The 20,885-nt window shown below is 42.4% G+C and overlaps 1 protein-coding gene across 10 annotated transcripts in view; it reads right to left on the bottom strand.

The window, feature by feature from the left end:
* Positions 1-260: 260 nt before the first annotated feature.
* PDE4D (phosphodiesterase 4D) overlaps positions 261-20,885 on the bottom strand; it is a gene marked incomplete at its 5' end in the record, with an annotated part of 1,034,128 nt that continues 1,013,503 nt past the window's right edge. For all 10 annotated transcript variants that reach the window (XM_080933670.1, XM_080933668.1, XM_080933671.1 and 7 more), the window contains 9 exons: positions 261-5,122; positions 5,644-5,826; positions 6,462-6,584; positions 7,514-7,668; positions 12,867-12,966; positions 14,078-14,242; positions 14,993-15,091; positions 16,775-16,947; positions 18,228-18,321. In XM_080933670.1, coding sequence (XP_080789796.1) covers positions 4,709-5,122; positions 5,644-5,826; positions 6,462-6,584; positions 7,514-7,668; positions 12,867-12,966; positions 14,078-14,242; positions 14,993-15,091; positions 16,775-16,947; positions 18,228-18,321 — 1,506 coding nt within the window. In that variant the 3' untranslated portion in view covers positions 261-4,708. The remainder of the gene's footprint in view (positions 5,123-5,643; positions 5,827-6,461; positions 6,585-7,513; positions 7,669-12,866; positions 12,967-14,077; positions 14,243-14,992; positions 15,092-16,774; positions 16,948-18,227; positions 18,322-20,885) is intronic.

Raw genomic sequence — 20,885 nt, 5'->3', positions numbered from 1 at the left:
TGACAGCTTCTAGCCCACTAGAGGATTTATTTAAATGTAGATAGCCCCTTCTTTGTATGGCTGTTTAGAAAGCTGTGTGTTTCACCTCCTCTTATGTCATGAAGTGAACTGAGGGGGTTTCACTGGTTCTAAACATCAGTGCAGACACCAGGTTGCTAGCCTGTCATATCAGAAAAAGTCATTCCTGTCATTAATGTGTGCTGACTGAAGTACCACTTAAAAAAAATCACATTATTTGTAAGAGACGGAACCATAAGTAGGCAGAATCAACCCATGCTTTTATTTTCATGGCATATAAAAATTTGATATGAAGGTATTGATGTACAGTGCTATCCCTGTCCCGTGGGCTGTAAGAGAGGCTAAGAAAGCACTAGAGGAGTCATCATCTGCAATGCTCACACACAGTTCACCACTCTGCAAACACACCCAAAGAAATAAAACAACTAACAACCTAAAATCAGTAAGGATGTATTTTCTGAGTATAGTGTCCCATTTGTACTGTTTAAAACAAACAAAAGTAATCAAATTCCTTTGGGCCAGGGCTGCTAAAATCTACAGTTTGTGTCAAAAATAAAATGAAATAATAGGAGGCTCGGGGTTTTACTTTTTCCTAGAAAAAAAAGAACTTCTCTTTTCTCTATGTCACATATTCTAAGGGCTGGGCTGTAGTGGGAAGTGGCCACCATTTCCTCCAGGAAGCTCTCATAGATTTCAGGACCGGCCATTGTGCATAGCTATGCTCAACAATTCCACGTGGACACACAAAAACAATTTTAGAGAGGCATGATTTCTTTATTTTACATGAACTGGCATCATCATATTTAAGCAGATGTTTTACATGTACATATCTGTATTCGTGTATGTATGTATATGTATGATATATATGTCCTATGAATCATACATATGTAAATTTGGAGAAAAAATAGTATTAAAAATAGTGTAATGTCTTGGCAAAGCAGGAAGCTGGTGAACACAGGACTAACAAGATCAGTGAGCTATGGCCCCCATTTCAATCACATTCATCGTCCTGTGAAGTCTAGTGTGAGGTCTAGAAGTCAGAGGGTTATATTCAGTGGAGAATGTCTCCTTAGTGTGTGGTTGTGGGGGTAAGAAAACCAATTCCGTGTGTCCAGGTGAAGTAGCTCCCGGTACTCAGCTGGTAAACACACACCATCTGTGCCATCTTCCTCCATGGCAACAAGTTCTAAATAGCTTTTATCTCACAAGAGTCAGAAGGTTCTCCAACAGTGATCTATGGTTTTGTAATCCAATCAGTGAGGAGCACGGCTCCAAAAGGCCCAGCCCGAGCCTCACTATCACCTAACTTTAAAATGCAGCAAAACAGAAGAAAATATTGGTTACAGTTAAGGCACAGCCCTGGGACCAAAGACCTGCAGCTATGTTATTTAAATTTATATATCTTTATGTATTTTATATTTTTCTTGAATTTTCCATAAACAAGCTCTATGATGACGAGACTATATTACAGAAGAAAAGAAAAATGTACAAGGAGTATGTATACACACCATTCATTCTCTCACCAAGAGTTTCCGAATATGTCAACACCATCCCAACGTGGGGTGATGTTTTAATAAGAACCGATAATTTACAATTAACATTACAGTATGTACATTGCAATAAATACACGGTTGTAAACAGACAAACAAGACTGTATTACAGGTAAGGTCATTTGGTGAGAAAAAAATGCATGGCACGAAAAAAAATAAATAATGCATTAAAAATTATCATAAAGCTTTCCATAAAATCTGTTTCATTCAAGTTTATTTTTTCTCTCCTTATATGCTATTTGTTCTGCCTACGCTGTGTACTTGTGACTTCTAACTGATGTGGGTGAAAACGGCATCATCGTGTTCAGTAACTTGCAAGCTGAAATGGACTGGGCTTATGCAAATCTTAGACTTCTTTTTTCCCCCATACAGTACCCAGATATTGCATCTTTTTTCTTATGGCATTTTAGGAAATGTAAGCCACTTGTATAAAGATGTTCTTTTTAATGCACGTATGTTGTGAAGCACACTTTGGGGAAGAGATGTTAGCAGGAGCAGGACACCGTAAAGGGGCCGGGGTGGTGAGCCATGGTTAAGTAGGTCTGGTATATTACTCCCTAACTCTTGGATAGTATGTGTTCTCTACAGCTTGATTGTCCATCAGTGGATACCTTGACAGCTCAGTGCCGTTAAAAACCAACACACTGGAAAAACAAAAGCTCCATTACTATAGTTGTAAACTACAGTATGGATCAGCTTATGACATATTGCTTATTTATTTCCTTACTTATTATGAAGACCACAGGCACAAGGGGGGAAGAAAGTGAGAAGGATCTGGAAAGGGGGATCAACTCTAGACTCTTTGCCTTTCCTTCTAGACCTCCGTCAGGGATCCATAAAATGAAAAAAAAAAAACGGGTGCCCCAGTGTTTTGTGAAATCTCAAGTCACACAAAGGCAGACTGTGCACCGTGCCCTCCAATAATCAGTTATTTGATTTTTATCCTGCTTCATGTCAAAGATCAGAAAGACTTCTGTACCAAAGGCTCTAAGCATCATTTGGATTCTAAAAAATTGAAACAGGGTCTCAGAGCAGCTTGGGTTATTTCCCTGGCTGATGATTTACTTTCTCAGCTACTAGCCCCCAACTTTCTTGAGACGTTTAATTCATGGGTTTTGTTTTTTTTTTTTTTTTTTTGGTTTTGGTTTTTGTGTAGTCAGACATATGATTTTTCTTAAATATTTCCTTTTCCATTTGGTCATATACCACCTTCCCCTTCAGTCCCCATTTGGGTGCCAGAAAGAAAAATAACATGGGCTCCAAAAACCTTGTACCGAGGATACAACTAAGGTCTGACTAGACACATGCTACACGAGGCTGATAGTTATCAGCAAGCTAACCCTGGGAACTAATCTGTAAAGTCAACAGAGTTCCTGGAACTGAGATCTGGAATTCTCTCTTAATGTTCTAGTGCGGCAGACTCACACAACCCACAGTTATCTAGTCTCCTTCAGTGTGTCTGCCGCAGTCCTTCCTAAAGGACAAGCTACAGAGCAATAATAATCAATAGCAATTTCTACGTGCTCCGGACTATCCATTAGGAGAGAATAGCTGCAACACTCAGAGCCACTTCCCGGGGCTACTCCTCATGGAGGTCTTACTTCCATGGGCAGTTCGAACAGCAGCTGTCCTGGTATTCGTTGATAAAGTTGGCTGACAGTCTTAAGAATTGCCCATGTAACACATAGCAGGTTTTTCCTGTGCGATCTCAGAGGAAAAGCTAGAGAAAACAGAACCATGTGGTAGAATTCAACTTCAACCCTAAGGTGACAACCTGTTTCTTTTTCTCAGTAAGAACAACAGGAATAGTCTTGGTAAGCCCTCCCGGCCCTCCACCTAGTGAGCATGGGCAGAGGCTGGCACACACAGTAGACAGAGCAGCATGATGGAAAAATGTTTTTCCTCCTATAACTGGCTATGAGCAACAATCAAATGATCATGAAATGTATGGGTGACTCCATTCGTGAATGAATGTTTCCTGGAATGGGGTTGGGGGGAGGAAGTCATCCGAAGGCAGTGGGTAGGAAAATGTCTGGAGACGACTGGCTGTTTTAGCTACTGGGTATTTATATATTTCCCATTTACTTCAGACAACAAGCAACTGGGGACTGAGCTCCTATGAGGTTTAAGACACACTGGACATTATGCACATCGATGTATTACAGAATAGATACTCACTTCACACACAGTGAGGGAAGCAATCGGGAGAGCCGCTCTCCCGGCAGGCAGAGGAGGGAACAAGAAGGAAACAGTGCACGCTTACAAAAAGGGTTGGCGGCAACATAAACTTGTTTCTCTGTTTGAAAGTATGGAAGTCATTGGTATATAAAACAATGAATCACTACAAATCAGTTCATTGCTAGGAAGTCTAAGGTGGAAGTAAAATTCATAAACGAGATTTACCCAGTGCAGTAGTGATCTGTACTGAAAACTTGCAAGTTACTTCTTAGAAAAAGAATAACCAGTGGCAGATGAAGTTCTGAACAGAGTTTTGTTTTGTTTTGTTTTGTTTTTTTAAATATAATACCTCAATACATTTAATAATAAAAGTAAGCTCTACAAAAAAATCTGTTTTACATATCATACAAAATGTAGAGGTGCGTGTGGCTCATTGAACCACACTGTTCAGTCATGTATCAGGAAGACTTGAAATTAGAAAATTATGCAATTTCTGTGGCTCATCCTCCTCCTGGGGACAGATCCAAGCTGTGTCCTGTTGGTGACGTTTTCATTGCTTCATCTGTGAGTTCACCCACATCATCAAATGCCTTCTTTCTTCTCCAAAATTTTGCAAAACAGAAAGGAACCCTGCAAGCTGATCTACGTCTGGGCAGCTGGGTGAGCCACACTCCCTTGAAAACAGTTGGAGTTGATTTTATCCGCTTTGTCAGCTCTAGCAAGCTGACGTCATGCCAACGTCATGTTCGTGAAGACTTCTCCCTTCTCCGATGACATGGGGGTGAAAGAACTGGTTACGTTATTCCTGAGCGCCAGACTGAGGAGTTCAAGTCAGTTTTGTTCAACAAACGTCCTGGCAGATGACAGTGAGGTGTGACCACGGTTGTGGCATGTGACATGCACTTTGGAAACAATTTTTTTTTCTACTTAAAAAAAAAAAAAGTGTGACAGCCTTCATACTGTTACGTGTCAGGACAACAATCGTCTGCAACACAAGTTTCGGGCTGGCTTTCCTCTTCTGCCACAGCCTCCTCTTCAACCTGCTCATCAAGGGGAATCTCGGTGGACTCCGAGTCTTGGGTGCACAGAGTCTTAGAGTCACTGCAGCTAGTGTCTTCTTCCACTTGACTTCCACTGTCCTTCTCAGTGTCTGACTCGCCGTCTTCCTCTAAGGTTAGTTCAAACTGGAATTTTTCAGTCTGTCCCTGCCGGCCCTCCTCTTGGTCATCAGGTGCGGGGGAGGGGCTCTGGGGGATTGTGCTCTGGTACCACTCACGATTGTCCTCCAAAGTGTCCAAAATATCCTGGGCATCAGGATGTACGAGGTCTGCCCATGTCTCCCAGAGTGGATGAACAATATAGTCTATGAAGCCCACCTGGTCATACAAGAAAAGAAATTCAATGGGGCAAAGAAACTTAGAAAAGCCCAACCAAATCATGGTTCCCCATAGCCTGTGTAGAACCTTACTAACCTGAGTTTGGTAAATTGGTCAGTTTGAGCCAACAGATCATATAGGTATTGCTGTTAGCTGGCTAAAGTTAGGACTCTTGCCTCAAGGGATACTCACCATATAAAGAAAACTAGTTATGTATATAGCAGGGCCTAGGTCCTGAACCTCATTTGAGAAAATAGCCAATTTGTAAGAATTCAAATAACTGAAATAAGGCAAGCATTCTATGTGTGGAAGCACATTAGATGGATGAGTCCCAGTGAAAGGCTACACAAATGTACGGCCATATGACTGTGAATCAGAAGCAAATGCTTTGACTCATCAATAGAAGTGAATTCTATCAAAACCAAAGTAATTAAAAAAAAACTACTGTGAGGTATAAAGACAGAGCAGCCAAGTGCCTCAGCCATGGCTCTGTCCTTCCTCTCTCTGTGTTGCTGGATTACCTGTGATTTCTCCACAGAGGCGTTGTGCTTGTCACACATGGGACTTATCTCCATGCCCCGTTCACGCTCCCGGTCCCCTTGGCGGAAGAACTCCTCCATTATCCGGTCTGTCCACTGGCGGTACAGCTGGAGTGGCTTCGTGGGGTTGCTCAGGTCTGCACAGTGCACCATGTTCTGAAGGACCTGGGGTAGAGGGAGGCATTCTTTATTCGGCATCTGCTCCTTTGGGTTTGAAACTAGGGATTCATATCAGATGACTGTGAGACTTAAAAATACATGTCGTGTCGGGTTTATTTCAAACAGCTCAACCATGATGTGCCTCTGCATTTCACACTTGTATTAATAGTCCTGGATTATACCACTTCTGCATTTCACTGTCTTGAGAGGCACTGTTAGTGTGCAGTGAAATTCCTAGCTGCTCAAATGGTCTGGTTTTAGATGTTGGGTTTCTGTTTTTGTGGTTATTGTGTGTGCGCTAGAACAAACAGGCCAATGCGATTTTACCTACTCAACTGTGAATGACTAGGCTTTTGTTTGTCTTACTCTTCTTTTGTGTTTTCTGATTGTGTGTTTTCATGGTGTTTGTTTGTTACGTGTGGTTTTTGTTTGTTTGCCAATTTGTTTGTTTTCTAAATAGAAAAGGGACATGGAGTTGGGTGGGTCGGGAGGTGGGAAGGATCTGCGTAGAGGTGTGGGAGGAAGAGTAAGATGAAGCTCCTGCGAGCAGTTTCTGAATGTTAAGAGATGAGGCAGAGAGGCAGTTTGTGTCTTCTTCAGTCCCTAATGTGCATAACAAACAGACTCAGACGCCGATTTACCTGGATCCTGTCGGAATAGTTATCGAGGAGGAGGACGCCAGAGCTCGTCACCTTCTTAGTTTCAACCATTGTTTTCAGATCAGCCAGCAGGTTCATGTGCTTTGACATGTCTGTCGCCAGGACCTGACAGGGCAAAGATGGTTGTATGAACTAAAGCCATTAAGGAGAGACGAATTTGCATATGGACAAAGACATTATTTTGAGTTTGAGATGGATGGAGAGTCACTATGAAGATTATGAGTTGTGAAGTAACAATGTGAAGATGGCTTTTTCTTGGGGACTCTCTTCCTCACTGATGCCCAGAAAGGCATGCACAACACAGAAACAGTAGGTGCCTGACTGACGTTCTCCCTGTAAAACCACCATCACATTCTTGGCACTTGTTCTGAACTATTGGGCTTTGCTGCCCTATGACACTGACTCAAGGTCACTCCAACAGCGCTTAGGATGCGCAGTATTCCAGTTAGTTTTGTTTTGTTGCTGATCAAGGACAGATGCTGTTTCTCTGTGTACAACAAAACTTGGAAGTGTACTTTGGGGGCTGACAAGAGAGCTGGGTGTTTAAAGGTGCTTGTCACCAAGCCTGATGACCTGAATTTGACTCCTCTGACCACCACAACCCATCCTCTGAGTCCATAGGTACACTAGGGAATGTGTGAGCACACATATACCTCCAAACAGAAATTTAATAATTGGATGTATTTTTTTTTACAGTTAATATAATTTTGTAATATCCAGAGATTTTCTCCTTGTCAAACTACTCTCAATCATGGACAGAGAGAGAGTCAAGTTGAAGGCATTTCTAAGTGGGTAGGGAACAGGGAATGACTTCACTGGAGTTCCAGGGGATGCTATGTATCTGCTGAGTCATCCTTCGGTACCTGGCTGAGAGGAGCTCAGAAAAGAACCAGGCTAGTGAGGCCCTTTGTCTTCAATCCCAACTGCCAGAAACAGACTCTACTACAGAACCCTGCTGGAGGCAGCTCCTCCAAGTTCAACCTGATGTCATCTCTAAGAACTTGAATCCCCCCCCCCCTTTTTTTTTTACTCACAATGTCGATGACCATTTTCCTTAAAGATTGTCTTTGCTTTTTGGTCAGATTCTGGAAAATGTCACAGTTTTCTTCCTGGAGCAACTTAAACCCCACAGCCAAATGATGGTTCTCTAAGACAGAGGAGTCGTTGTACATCAAGGCTAGTTCTGAGTCTGAAAAAGAGAGCAGCCGCAGCTCACCAAGGCTGTTTAATTAATGTCTGTCCCACTGCCCGCACTCCAGAGGCTGAGACAGGAGGATAACTGATTAGGAAGCCAGCCATGCCTGGGCAAACGTACATGAATAAAAGCAAACCTCCTAGTTCTGTGATGCTTTACATATAGGGAGCATGTGCCCCTGAACTTCTCTGTTACCCAAGAGCAAATGTGTAAAATCATCTGAGAGTCAAAAGGAAGCCAGAGCCTTAGGAGAGAGTTCCTGTTTGACTGACATGTGGTCCTTCTGGGCAGTTCCCCAAAGTGAAGGAAGTGGAGCACATGATCTCTTCAGGATCTACCTGGTCAGCAGCCTGTGCCATGAGTCCTCACATCTGCAATGTGTCCTGGGCGGAGGTGCCAGTCCCTAACTGGGGAATACCTCCCATTATAGCCTATGGATTGTGGGTACAAGGTTGTTTGTACTGAGTGCCAGGACAGTATTCAGTTGTTTATCTTGCTCATCCTCTTATTAACACAAGACACAGCTGTGTCATATTTAAAATGCTAATGCTGGAAGGAAGGCATAATACTGTCTACCTCAGAGAAATAACCTGACTTAATCTACTGGGGTCCTTTTAGGGAAATAAGCATATATATAAATGAGGCACACTGATATCACTTCCCCTGGCCTTACAGAAAAATCGATAGGTTTACATCCCCCTTGATATAAGAGAGAGGCAGGGCAAGCTGAGGGGCTGCTGCTTCCAGGAAAGTGATCTGCTCTAAAGAGGATACATTCTGTTCTGCCTAAGGATGGCTTGAGATGCAGAGTCCAAGGGTAATGGCTAAGCTTGCCTTAGTCAAGGAAATAATGCCTTAGGGGTTGTGGAAGGGGATGGTTGGAAGGGGGTGGTCAGCTTCTCCAATCTGATGTTGTTGCAGGACCACAGGTAGTAAACACTTAGTTTTACATAAAACAACAACAAACTCCTAGCACTTAAGAAACTGAACCTCAAAGACATCATGTAACCCTCTATGCTTGTCACCGAAGGTGCACATGCAAGACAGAAGATAAGTCTGTTGCTCCTCACCAAAGATGAGTCCTTCAAGTTCACACTTCTGTACAGTGTGCAAACAGGAAGGTAGGGGGCAGGCAAGCCAATAAGTGTTTCTTCATTGCTGAAGACACAACTGCACATTTCTCTTCCAAAGGCCTCCACCACTCTGGACCATTGTTACCTGGGCCTAGTCTACCCTATGCTGAACATCACCCCCCTCTTTGATCATGCCAACCTACTTAGAAACTTGGGTCTCTAAACAAACCTAAAGATTATTGCTGGCCATCTGATTTATGTCAGATCCTTCTCTTCCTTTGTAATTTAAAAGTATCCAGAAGCGAGGATCCCAAGCCACCATACTGACATAGCTCCCTCTGTTGTAAGTGGTTGGTGTGGTGTATTCTTCATTGCTCAAATGTCTCTAGGAAGGTCTGAATGTAATGCACATTCATGAATGAAGAAAGTGTCTTAGGAAAGGTGGCACTGACAATATCATACAGCTGGGACACTTTAGGGCCAATAGTCACAGGCAACCTGTCTCTAGACTCTTCATGTTAAGCTTTTATTATCATTTTTTTTTGAAGAGCTACCAGTGACTCTACCAAGCCCTGGATATTTTTTTGTGAGGAAATATTTTTGTTGCTGCTTCAGTTTTATTGCTGAGCTGTTTTTGATGTTCCTGATTTTAATTTTGATGATAGCAGACCTTGCTCCGAAATCCTAAAGCTCTGTGTCACAAATCACCACTGGAGCCCTATGCAAAGCTCCAAACAACAACCACATGAATTATTGGCATGCTCCTCTAGACCAGCAAAATCATGAGGCACTTGCATAGCAGCCTAGACACAGAAAACAACTTCTTTTATTCTTGGTCATGAACAAAAAAAACAAAAAAAGAAAACAAAACAAAAAAAAAAAAAAAAAAAAACCTAGGAACAGCTTTTCATGGAAGTCAGTAGTGAACCAGAGTAGCAGATTCCATAGGAGACTGTTGCTTCCAAAGCAACCAGGCCCAGGGAGTGTGTGTGTGTGTGTGTGTGTGTGTGTGTGTGTGTGTCTGTGTGTTTTAGTTGTAAGAAAGGTTATATGTAAGTACTCTTCTTTCACCTTAGAAGAAATAGCTGAACATGCCCTATAACATTGGGCCCTTTACAAACTTTACTAAGGGATTTGCTTCTCAACCAAGGTCACTTTACCAGTAGATGTCCTGGAAAAGCAGGGTACTCACTATACTTCAGCCAGTCATGGGAAGTTCGGACTTTGGCTTTCAGTAATCTATCCCTGCTAGTGTAGTAAAGAAGGCTCTTTCTGACACACTTGGGAGCATAAGCTGTTTGTGTGTGCCTGATCTGGGAATTCCCATCCCCAAGATCAACATTTTCAACCAATACATGGTCCAGTGACACTGGGAGTAAACAAGCAATGTCACTACCTTCTTGCATTTCCTAAGAGGTGCTGAAATAGTACAGTCAGCCATTCTGCTTCTTGCACCCTATAAGGGGTTGACAAGAAGTACCAAGGCATATCTTGGGAATCTCTATAAATATTTAATACAGACTATCAGTGTTCTCTTTACCACAAGAAATTGAATCAACAATGCCTTTAAATCTAAGAGATCAGACATCAAACACCCGAAATGCAATTCTGAAAACTCTTCCTTAAACTTCTGCTCCCCCTAAACCACTGTTGGAACCCAGATTCTGTGAGTCATGCTCCTACAGTGAATATAACCAGAAGGACAGATACAGATATAAACATTCCTATATGTTTATTGTGGGAATTGCTTCAGTGTTTGCTTATAGAAGCCTCTTTATTTTTTTTTCTTTCAGGAAACAGGTCTAGTCATCTCTGAGAAGGCAAAGGGTTACAGGTAAGCACCTGTATTTATTGTGAATTTTATGTCCAAAGTTCTACGCTCACACATGTGCCTAGGGAGAAGTTAGAAAGATCAGTAAAAGTCATCTCGGGAAGGAAGTCCCTTCATGGTTTTGCACACTGTATCTCTTTCCCTTTCCAACGAACATATTATTATGATCGTTACCCACAGGTGCTCACTGTGCACCCCTAGCTGACCCTGACTCACAGACATCTGTCCACTCACTGGGATTAAAGTCATGGCCACCAAGCTGAGCATGCACCACCCAGCCCTGAGCTGAACTGGATAGATACATTTTTAAAAATTAATATAATGGAAGACATACTATAAAGACAAACATGGGTCAGACATTATGGAAAAGAGGTAAATTACCCCCCCCCCCCACACAGATCTTCATTATATATAACAGATGACTGGGAACTGTATGTGATGAGGTTGAAAATGACAGCCCGTTCCACCATATCACTAAGTCACTGGGGACAGTCGTCTGTGTGAGGATTTCCAAAAGAACCAGGATGAAGAGGGACAAGCAAGAAAGGGTCATGATGGTGTTGGTAGGATTATATTAAGGTATATTATATACATATATAATGATGTCATAATATAATATAAAAAATTTATACACATGTATGAAAATGTCACCTGTGAAAGTGCCATTTGTCACTGTCTTATACAATTGTTTTTAAAGAAAAAGACTTGTAAACAAAACATTCCTACAACTGCCTTTCCCGCCCCTCCCCCCACTTACACTGTGTGCCCTGATAGTTTCCAGTTTCTTCCACTGTGCCATCTCCAGTCACATATGCGCTTGTTTCTACCAGCATAACACAGCTACTGTGAGCCAACCGTGTGCCCTTGTTCTCTACATAATCACATTAGGTAAATAAATGTGTCCCCACTTCAAAGGCTTAGACAGAGGAGACAGGTCTCGATTGTGTAAGCCACTAGTATAACTATGGAAAATACACGTTGAAGTGATAGGAGAGATTGACCATTTCTGTAGTGTGTGTGTGCTGGTAGCTAGATCCCACTTCAGCACACTATGACGTAATGCCTCTCTTGGAAACCAGACACACATGCTTTGAATACAAGATGAGTGTGAATGAATCTTTGTCCCCAAACTTGGGCATCTGTACTGAAAACAAAGCACTCTCTCTCCAAGCGAAATATAACACCACGTATGTTCTCTACCTTTCACACTGTTGAGCTTGATGAATGCCTTCCAGTAAGCTACAGTCAAACCTTCATGAAGCTATTTATACTTTATGGATTGGCTTACCAGCGTTGCCTTTAAAATGACTAAGGCAACTTTTCCACCTTAGATTTCAATTTCCCTGTGCCTGGTGTTTGCAGACCTCTACCTCACCAAGGCCTTCATTAAAACTAAACTTCTCACTGTACGCTCAGAGTCTCAAATGGTCTCATAGCAACAATGAAAGCTCATCAGCTCCGCTGCGTAGAAAGGATCACCCTGCTTTCAGAACCTCCAGGGAACTTCAGTAGCAAAAAGCTACCACTGGTATGGTTGGCTACTCAGTCCCCCAAACTAAGAACTCATTGAAGACTAAGATCACAGCTAAGAGGCAGGGGCATGACTGCACTGGGAATCTCTGGACAATGTCCCTTAGTAAATGGTACCAAGTACCATTTATATAATGCTAAACCCTTCTCCAGAGGAAGAGACAAGCCTCCTCCACACACTTGGAGGAGACACAGCTGGATCTCTACTATCCCTGAGACTCCTAGAAACAGCAGTATTTCTTATGCACTGAGAGGCCACTGGGAGTTAAAAGGAAAGGGAGCTGATAAAGACAAGAGACAAAGGTCCTGCTACTCCCAGAGGAGATCTAAAAACAGAACTGATGGGGGCGGCTCTTCGATGGAAGGCGAAAGGAGAGCTGTGGTGTCTGATGGGGACCAGTGACAATACACGGGGTGAAGAGGCTTACCACTGGTTCCTACAGGGTGTCTGCAGCATTGTCCGTGTGAAACCCCTTGATTTCCTCTAGCAGAAATAGTAATAGATGACTTTTAGAGATGTTCTAGAGCACACAGATGATCTTCACACACCAACTGCTGGCCTCACAGAAGGCCATGATCATTTGCAGAGATAAATGATCTCAGTGTCATATTATTGCTAAAACCTATTTATGTATGTCAAAAGCATATTATGATACGGAGAAACATGGACCCATGAAAGCTACTCAGTTATGGGTTTTTTGTTTTTTTTTTGTTTTTTTTTTTTATGCACCAAAAAAGAAAAAAGAGGCTCTACTTACTTGTATTGATCAGAAATTGATTAGACACACCAGGATGGTCCACATCATGTATTGCACTGGCAAAAATGGCCGCGAGAATCTCCAAGTCTGTGAACACGGCCTGGGAAGTGACAGAACAGCAGCATTAGTAGGTGACTCCAGGGCTACATGAAGCACTATAATAAACTAACAACCCCAGGCCTCAGAGGGAGCGCGGGGTAAAGCCGTGCAGTACTTTACCATGCCTCCTCCAGCAGGGGCTTACAGATGAGTTTCTTAAATGTGACTTGAAAGCAAAATATTTCATCTGACCTTACTATATATCATGGCAAACCTCGTGTTTGTTGTATTTCCAAAACATATTAGCGTGTCTGAAAGGATGCTGTGAGGAAATACAGGCTGATGGGCAACGTGCTTAATGATACACTATGAGGACATCTGTGGCCTCGATAATTCGGAAGGAATTCCCTTCTCTCATCCTCCCGGCATCTGAAACACTAGCTCTGGGCCGCAGTGCCGACAAGGCTGTGGTTAGGGAATCGTGCGCATTATTGGGCTGTTCAGCAAATTCCTCGCCTTCACTCACAACATGCTGGGAGCATATACAACCCAAAATGCCTCCAGATGCTCCCCAAATGTCCCTGGGTGTAGAGATGGTGGAGACCAGGGAGGAAGTCGTTCCCACCTGAGAACAATGGCTGAGGGCTCGGCCAAATAATGAGCTACAAGCAGAATTGACAAAGGAGTCTTAAACTACACAGCAGCTCACAGTCTGCCCTCCAAATGTGGGTGGAAATCAAACCCCTTCGTTAAACACTCAATGGAACAATCTCTTAGGATGTGGAAAACCCAAAAGGGCATTTCCTTCAAATAAATTCTTGGAAAGGATTAATGTGCTGCTTATATTTTGGAAAATAACTGTCCTACGAACTACAGTGTTCCAGTTGAAGTTCTAGAAAGCAACCTAGCGGGAGATCACTATGTAAGATATGCTGGCGTGCAGTGTCCACCGGGCCATTTCAGAGACGCAACATTATAGACCTGAGTCCCCAAATCTTTGATCAGCTCTCACAGATAAAACTCATCAAAGGGTCTGTTGTTTATCAACAACGACTTTATAAGTAAGTCAACATATCCCCACTGAAGCTAGTCACAGTCCGCACTGTGAACCCTCCAACTTCCAAGTGCAGGAGCTCTTGGCAGGTGAGTGACACAGCAGCCAGCAGCCTGACCTCCAAAGCGGGTGTAGAGAGCAGAACATGAGTGGACTGGACGACGTCAGCAGCATGGATGTTGTTGTGATAGGCCACGTCAGCATGGTAATGGTCTTCCAGAGTCATGAGATACGTAATCAAAGTGTCTACTGGGATCTTAAACGTTTTCAACAAATCACGTTCCTGGAAATGAAAGAAAAGAAATCCCCTTAACATCCTGTCTTCCTGTGAAAACTTGTCCCCCAGAGTATGTTAAAAGAGAACCATTTGCTGGTCTTGCTACAAATACCACCCCCTCAAAAAAAAAAAAAAAATGAAACAATGTTTCCTCATATCTACTGAAGGTGATGGAATTATCTGAGAAGTGTAGGAACTCTGACAGCCTGCAGCTGAGGTGGCCTTCTGAGCGCAACAGTACTATGCCCAGGGGTTCAGTGTGAGAAGTGGGGTGCCGGTCCTTAGCTCTGGCAGGCAGCTTCAGTACAGCTGCTGACTTGGCCCCATCACGGGATGAACCCACATTTGTTTGCAGGCTGGTGCTCCCCATCGCAGGCTGGTGCTCCCCATCTAGTCTCTAGGTACCAGTAACAGCTGAGCTTCTCAGTGTTCCCCTGACATGGTACAAAGGTAAGAACAAGAAACAGGTATAGAAAAGATGGCTGAATGCCAAAAAGATACTCAAGGAAGTATATTCTGGCTGGCCAGGCTTGTTTGTGAAGAAAGAGGTCTGCATTGTAGAAATGAATTTATAACTATTTTTAATGCATTTTTTTCTATTCCTCCATATTTCTTAAAGAGAAAAAAATGCTATTGTTTATGTTTTACATGTACTCCATATTTATTACCACTTTCACTGTAAAGGAGCAGTAAAAGAGCAGCATTAAAATAAGCCAAAAGAGTTGGTGTGCTTGGTAACAGTCAGAAGCTGGTTACCTGAAAAATGGTGTGCATGATAACAGTCAGAGGCCGGTTACCAGACAGCTCTGCTATCCGGAAAACGTGGAGACCCCACTTGTTCACGTCTTCCAGTTCCTAGGGCGAAGGAAAGCATGCGAAGAACACGAAGATAAACATCGGTGACAAACGGAAGCATTAAAAAATTACCAACTTTAATAAACAACATTGCTGAAGTAGAATAAAAAAAGACTCGTAAATGTAAAGGGAACGGCACGTGAGCAGAGGCAAATTCACGTCAATATCCTGACACTCAGTATTGCTCATGAGTCCGACAGCAGATTATAGTCATAGGCTTTTATTTTTGACCTCAAATAATTTAACTGATGAAATCTAGTCACATAATCTACCTAGAGTAAAATCCAAAGAAATGATTGATTTTTAACTCTCAAAGGTCAAAAGCTCAAATGGAGATGCTTAAAAGCACACAAACAAGCAACCAAACAACAAAGACAAATCAACCAAGCCATGTGTCTAAAACTGCATATTTAATAAACTATAATGAAGTGACTTTCCCATCTTCAAATCAAGGACTGGAGAGATGGGTCAGCTGTTAAGAACAATTATTGTTCTTCCTGAGAACCTGTGTTCAGTTCCAGTGTTAGCCGGCCCATAACTTCTTGTAACTCCAGGTACAAGGTGTCTTATGCCCACTCTAGGCCTACACACACACACACACACACACACACACACACACACTCAGTTACATCAAAGAAAACACAATAGGTTTGTTGTTGATACACACATACCTAAGAGATTAATTTAGTTTTATAGCCTACCCAAGCTAATCAATCAACTTTGAGAAAACATAGTCATTTAAAATATTTTCAAGTGGCAATAGTTGTATAGAGCTTACATTTAAAGGTAAAGGGGATTTTTTGTTTTGTTTTTTGGTTGCTTTTTTTAAGTAAACAAAAAGAGTGATATGTTGATTTATGTCGATATGCGATTGGACAGTGGAGAGGTAGGCGGAGAAAAGGTAAGAAAATGGAAGAGAAAATAGGGATTGAAAAGAAAAATCAAGATGGAGCCGGAGAAAAGCAGACTTAGATCCTTGTGGCTCTAATCAGACATAGGTAGATATAAATATTTAAAGGGATTCTATCTTTATCTCATATGGAAGGGCAGTTTGTATCTGTGTCTATTAGATGTGATCTTATTGTGTAGAGGGTTTGTGAATTGAGAATCTATTATATAAACCCATTTGGAAAGTTGCCAGGCTTTGAAGTGATGTTTGTGTTGGGCGGTGGGGGAAGGAAGACACCGGGGCGGTAACCACCAGACAGGACAGAAGCAGCAGAGCAGGCGGAGTGACCGCCTGGGAAGGGAACCGTGGGGAGAGGCCAGCTTGCAGACTGAGTGACAGAGTCTGTGTGCATGGCTTCATACTAAAAGCACCACCCAAGGAGTGAGACCGAGGGTGGCCGATAAAGAGATAGCCATTTATTTTTAATATTTACTGCAACAAATGTATATTTGAGACACAATAGTCTCACTATGTAGCTCTGGCTGTCCTTGAACTCGCTATGTAAACCAGGCTGGCCTCAAACTCACAGAGATCAATCTGTGTCTATCTCCCAAATACTGGGGTTAAAGAAGGCACGTACCACTATGCCTGACTCTGAAGCTGTTTTTAAGATCAAATCAATTAATGAACGTTTCTATCTGTTTAAAAGGAACTCATGAATTCATTCATTCATTCATTCATTCATTCATTCATGGGGAAAGTGTACCACATCCTGATCACTGGCATCACCTCACCTTGGCCAGGACATCTTCCTGCTCTGTTTTAACGCCAAATCTTGGGATGCATGAGTTAGTCAGGCTGGAGCTGTGCATTAACTTCTTGACCCCGCTGATCTGCGACATCGGCCTTTTCTTCTTTTCCTTTTCCTTCTGAGTTGGAGAGGGGATTTCCACTTCATGTTGCTTATCTTAAAAAGGTCAGAAAGCACCCAATGTTTACTATGAATTCAACTTTAATTTTAATCACATAACATAAAAATAAACAAACCGTAACTGCTTACTACATATTCTTGGAATTGATTCCAAACACCACTTTTTCCTTTTGGAATTGACAATAAGTTGGTATCCTCACACATGAAATTAAACAGATGCTACTTAGTTACCAACGACCTGGTAATAGACTATCCTAAGAGAAAATGTAAGATGTGATAGCCAATTTAAAGAAAGCAAAATGCTTGCTTATTTACTGTTTGGCAACCCTATTCCCATTTGAATTCATTTAGAAGTCTGGAAACAACTTTCCCCACTAAGGACTCCAGTTTCAACACGTATTTTAAAATGGTAGAGACATCACATGCACATATATCAAAATCAGTAGCAAATGAACTCAGGGGTTAGATAACTGTGACTAGCCACACTGAGAGCATTGAAGCTCTACCTCAGAGTGACTGGATACTTCTGTTACTGTCTCCCTTGTTTATGATATAAGCAAGTCCTACAGGGGCCCACAGACAAACCACAACATTCTACAATGATAGACGTACATGCTGACGTCAGTAAAAGCTACAGACAGAAGATGTGCGTTCATCTCTGGTAAAGGCCTAATTCATCCTTGTACAGTACAGGGTCAACAGACATCTGTATAGGAATGTGTTTCTTCATATGCAATAATTATGCTTAGAGGTACATTCCTATGCCCAGGAGGTGTTAAAAGATTAACTTTCATTTATGGCATTTTCTGTCTGCAGTTAAGGTTAGAAGGGTTGTCTCACAAAACCACACTCTTGACTACATCAGCAAAGTTCCCTTAGGAACTGTACCTGCATCCATCAGGACAGGCCTGGCACTCATCAGACTTTCAGGCCTTCATGGTAAGGACCATGTATAATTTATTATTAATTCCCTAGTGCCCAGTAATGGTGCCATTTAACAACAACACAGCCATGAATAACTATCTAAGGAAACAATTTTACATTTAGTAGTAGAAAAGGCTTTGCTAGAGAGGTGGCTCAGTGGTGTGGTGCTTGCTTAGAGTGTGCTAGGCTGTAGACTTAGTACCCAGCACTATGAGTAAACAAACAAACAATACTATGTCACCTTAGATCAATTCTGAGGCGTAGAGTCTTCGTTTATTAATGTATGCATTTAACATCTATTTGGGTTCCAAAACAAGTTAAACTCGAATTGCCCTAATAAGAATAATAAAGCAAACAAGTCTAAGGAAGGTTTTAAATGGCGTTGTTCTCACCTAAGAATGTGTTTGATATGTATTCTGACACCTGGTTGCCGGACCGACTCATTTCGGAGAGATGAGTGAGCTCCCGATTAAGCATCCTCTTAAACTGAAAGACAAAGAGATAACCGAGTAAGAGATGGGATATTTGAAGTATCATGACATAAGCATGTCTGAGACACAGTGAACACTCGTGACTATTTATTATCCAGTATGACTTTCTCCAGGGTAGGAAAGTCAGTGTGGTAACCAGGCACTGGGACCCTGTGGATATGAAGCATGTGAAAGGAGAGAGGTCAGGAGGAATGAGAAATTGAGTTCTGGATTTCATTTAACTTTAAATATCTTCAATTTGAATATGCAAAGTTAGCCAGTACAGATTACAGCTCTTAATGTCATTAATCAACGGATAGAAGAATTTTGACAGTAAAGGTTATTTTTCTCACCGGCAGAAGAAAGGTATAGTGGATGAATACAGAACAATTGCGCATTCTACAGCTCTGCTTTCGTTTGCTTCTGGTTGACTGACTATCTCAGTTACGGTTATATAGATATGGTGTCAGGTTTACTCGTTCTTACCCCCAGACCCCCACTGGAGCCCCTCTTCCCAGAAAATCTCCCTCCTGCTTTCCCGCCTTTCTTTTGTACCTGTGAAACACTGAGCTCAGTACTGTATTCTTTTATCACTTGTCTGAGCATTGTCAAAACTGAACTTACAATAATGGCCAAATGTGAAAGTATAATTCTCTTTAACCATAAAGGAAAACTAAATAGGTTTACGTGTTCTCTTGGGGCTTTGGAGAGATACATCTGAGTATCTACTAAACACCACTTCCTTCTGAAGCTGTATACAAGCAGAAAGTGTAAAGAGTATTTGTTCTCAGAAACCACACAATTCACCGGTCCCTTCTCCAAAGTCAGGAGACAGAAACCAACACAGTGCTTGGTTCTCTGCTTTTCATGTTCACCATTTATTTTCCTGAGGCCACAGGGCCCTACTGCCATCAGACACAGCTACTGAAACAGGGAAATGCAGATTAAAGCTGCTCTGAGACCCCCAGCTTCTCCCCACTCAGAATGGCAGGGCTAAAAAAACCGTAAGGACAAATGCTGCTGAGGACACGGGGAGAGGGGGACACGCCAGGGGAGTGTGAACTGGTACAGCCGTTATGGAAATCCATTTGGGGGTTCCTCAAAAAGCCACAAATAGATCTGCCACATGATTCAGCTCCACCACTCAGGCGTTCCCCAAAGGACTCTCTCCCTACAGAGACACTCCCACATTCCTGTTCTCGGCTGTTCTAGTCACAAAGGCCAAGAAACAACCTAGATGTCCATCAATGGGTGACTGGATGATGAAAATGTGGTACATTTACACAACGGGGTATTATTCAGCTTTAAGAAAAATTAAATTGTGAAAACTTGAGATAAGTGAGTGGAACTGGATCATTCTAAGTGAGGTGACCCAGAAAGCAAACATGGCATTTCCCCCACTTGTCGATATCATCTTTGACTCTATGTATGTGTATTCCGTGTGGACTACTCAGAGGCCAGAGAAGCAGTAAGGCACCATATGGCTAGGGTTTCTTAAAGTCTACCTTTGAGTCTAAAATCTCTCCCAACCAGCAATGACAATATGCTTCAATGGCTTTCAGTATTCAGTGACCTGGTTTTGTCTGTTTTTATTGTTGTTTTGTCAATTTGACACCAACTGGAGTTAATCTGGGAAGAGGAACCTCAGCTGAGAAAATTCCTCCAGGGCTGGAAGCCCTAGCTGCTCTTCCAGAGGACGCGGGCTCTACTGCCAGCACCGACCTACATCCCTACAACGGTTTGGGTCAGAACTCCACTCTCTTCTCTGTGCTCTCTACGGTCACTGACATGCATGTAGAATCCAGACACATATGCAGGTGTTGACATTCACATACACTGCACAGAGATAGAGAGACAGACACACAGAGAGTCACACAGAGCAAGAGACAGAGATAGAAAAAACTCAGAGACAGAGAGAAAGGCATACACACACTCAAGGAGGCGGGGGGAGAAACATGGAGACAGAAGGGCATACATACACACACAGAGTGAGAGAGAGGGAAGAGAGAGAGAGAGAGAGAGAGAGAGAGAGAGAGAGAGAGAGAGAGAGAGAGAGAGAGAGAGATACAGAGACAGAATATGTCCCTATCAGACTGTAGGCAAGTCTGTGTAGCTTTCATAAAGATCTATATGAGAGGGTCCAGCTCACTAGCAACAGTGCCAACTGTTCCTAGGAAGGTAGTCATGGCTTATGTAGGAAAGGAAACTGAGCAAGCCCATGGAGAGCTAGTCAATAAACAGCACTCACTCCTCCACGGTCTCTGCCGCAGTGCCTGCCTCCAGGTTCCTGCTCTAGTGACCTGGAAGTGCCAAGTGAACTAAGCCTTTTCCTTTGCAAGTTGGCTTTGGAAATGTTTTAGCACAGGAACAGAAAGCAATAGGACATACGGAATAGTGCAGTGTTCTAACATACAGGGTAACTAACTGCTGTAAAATACATAATCAAATATGTAAATAAAACAATTTTATTATATGTTTGGTACAGTCTGAAACTTCACATTTCACTATTAGATCTCTCTTGTCCGCCTAGAGAGGAGGAATGAGCTCATCTTTTGAAAGTGTATGAACTGCACGTTTTAG

This window comes from Micromys minutus, assembly GCF_963924665.1.
Source record: "Micromys minutus genome assembly, chromosome: 20".
NCBI classification, from domain to species: domain Eukaryota; kingdom Metazoa; phylum Chordata; class Mammalia; order Rodentia; family Muridae; genus Micromys; species Micromys minutus.
This window is presented reverse-complemented; position numbering and strand designations above follow the sequence as displayed.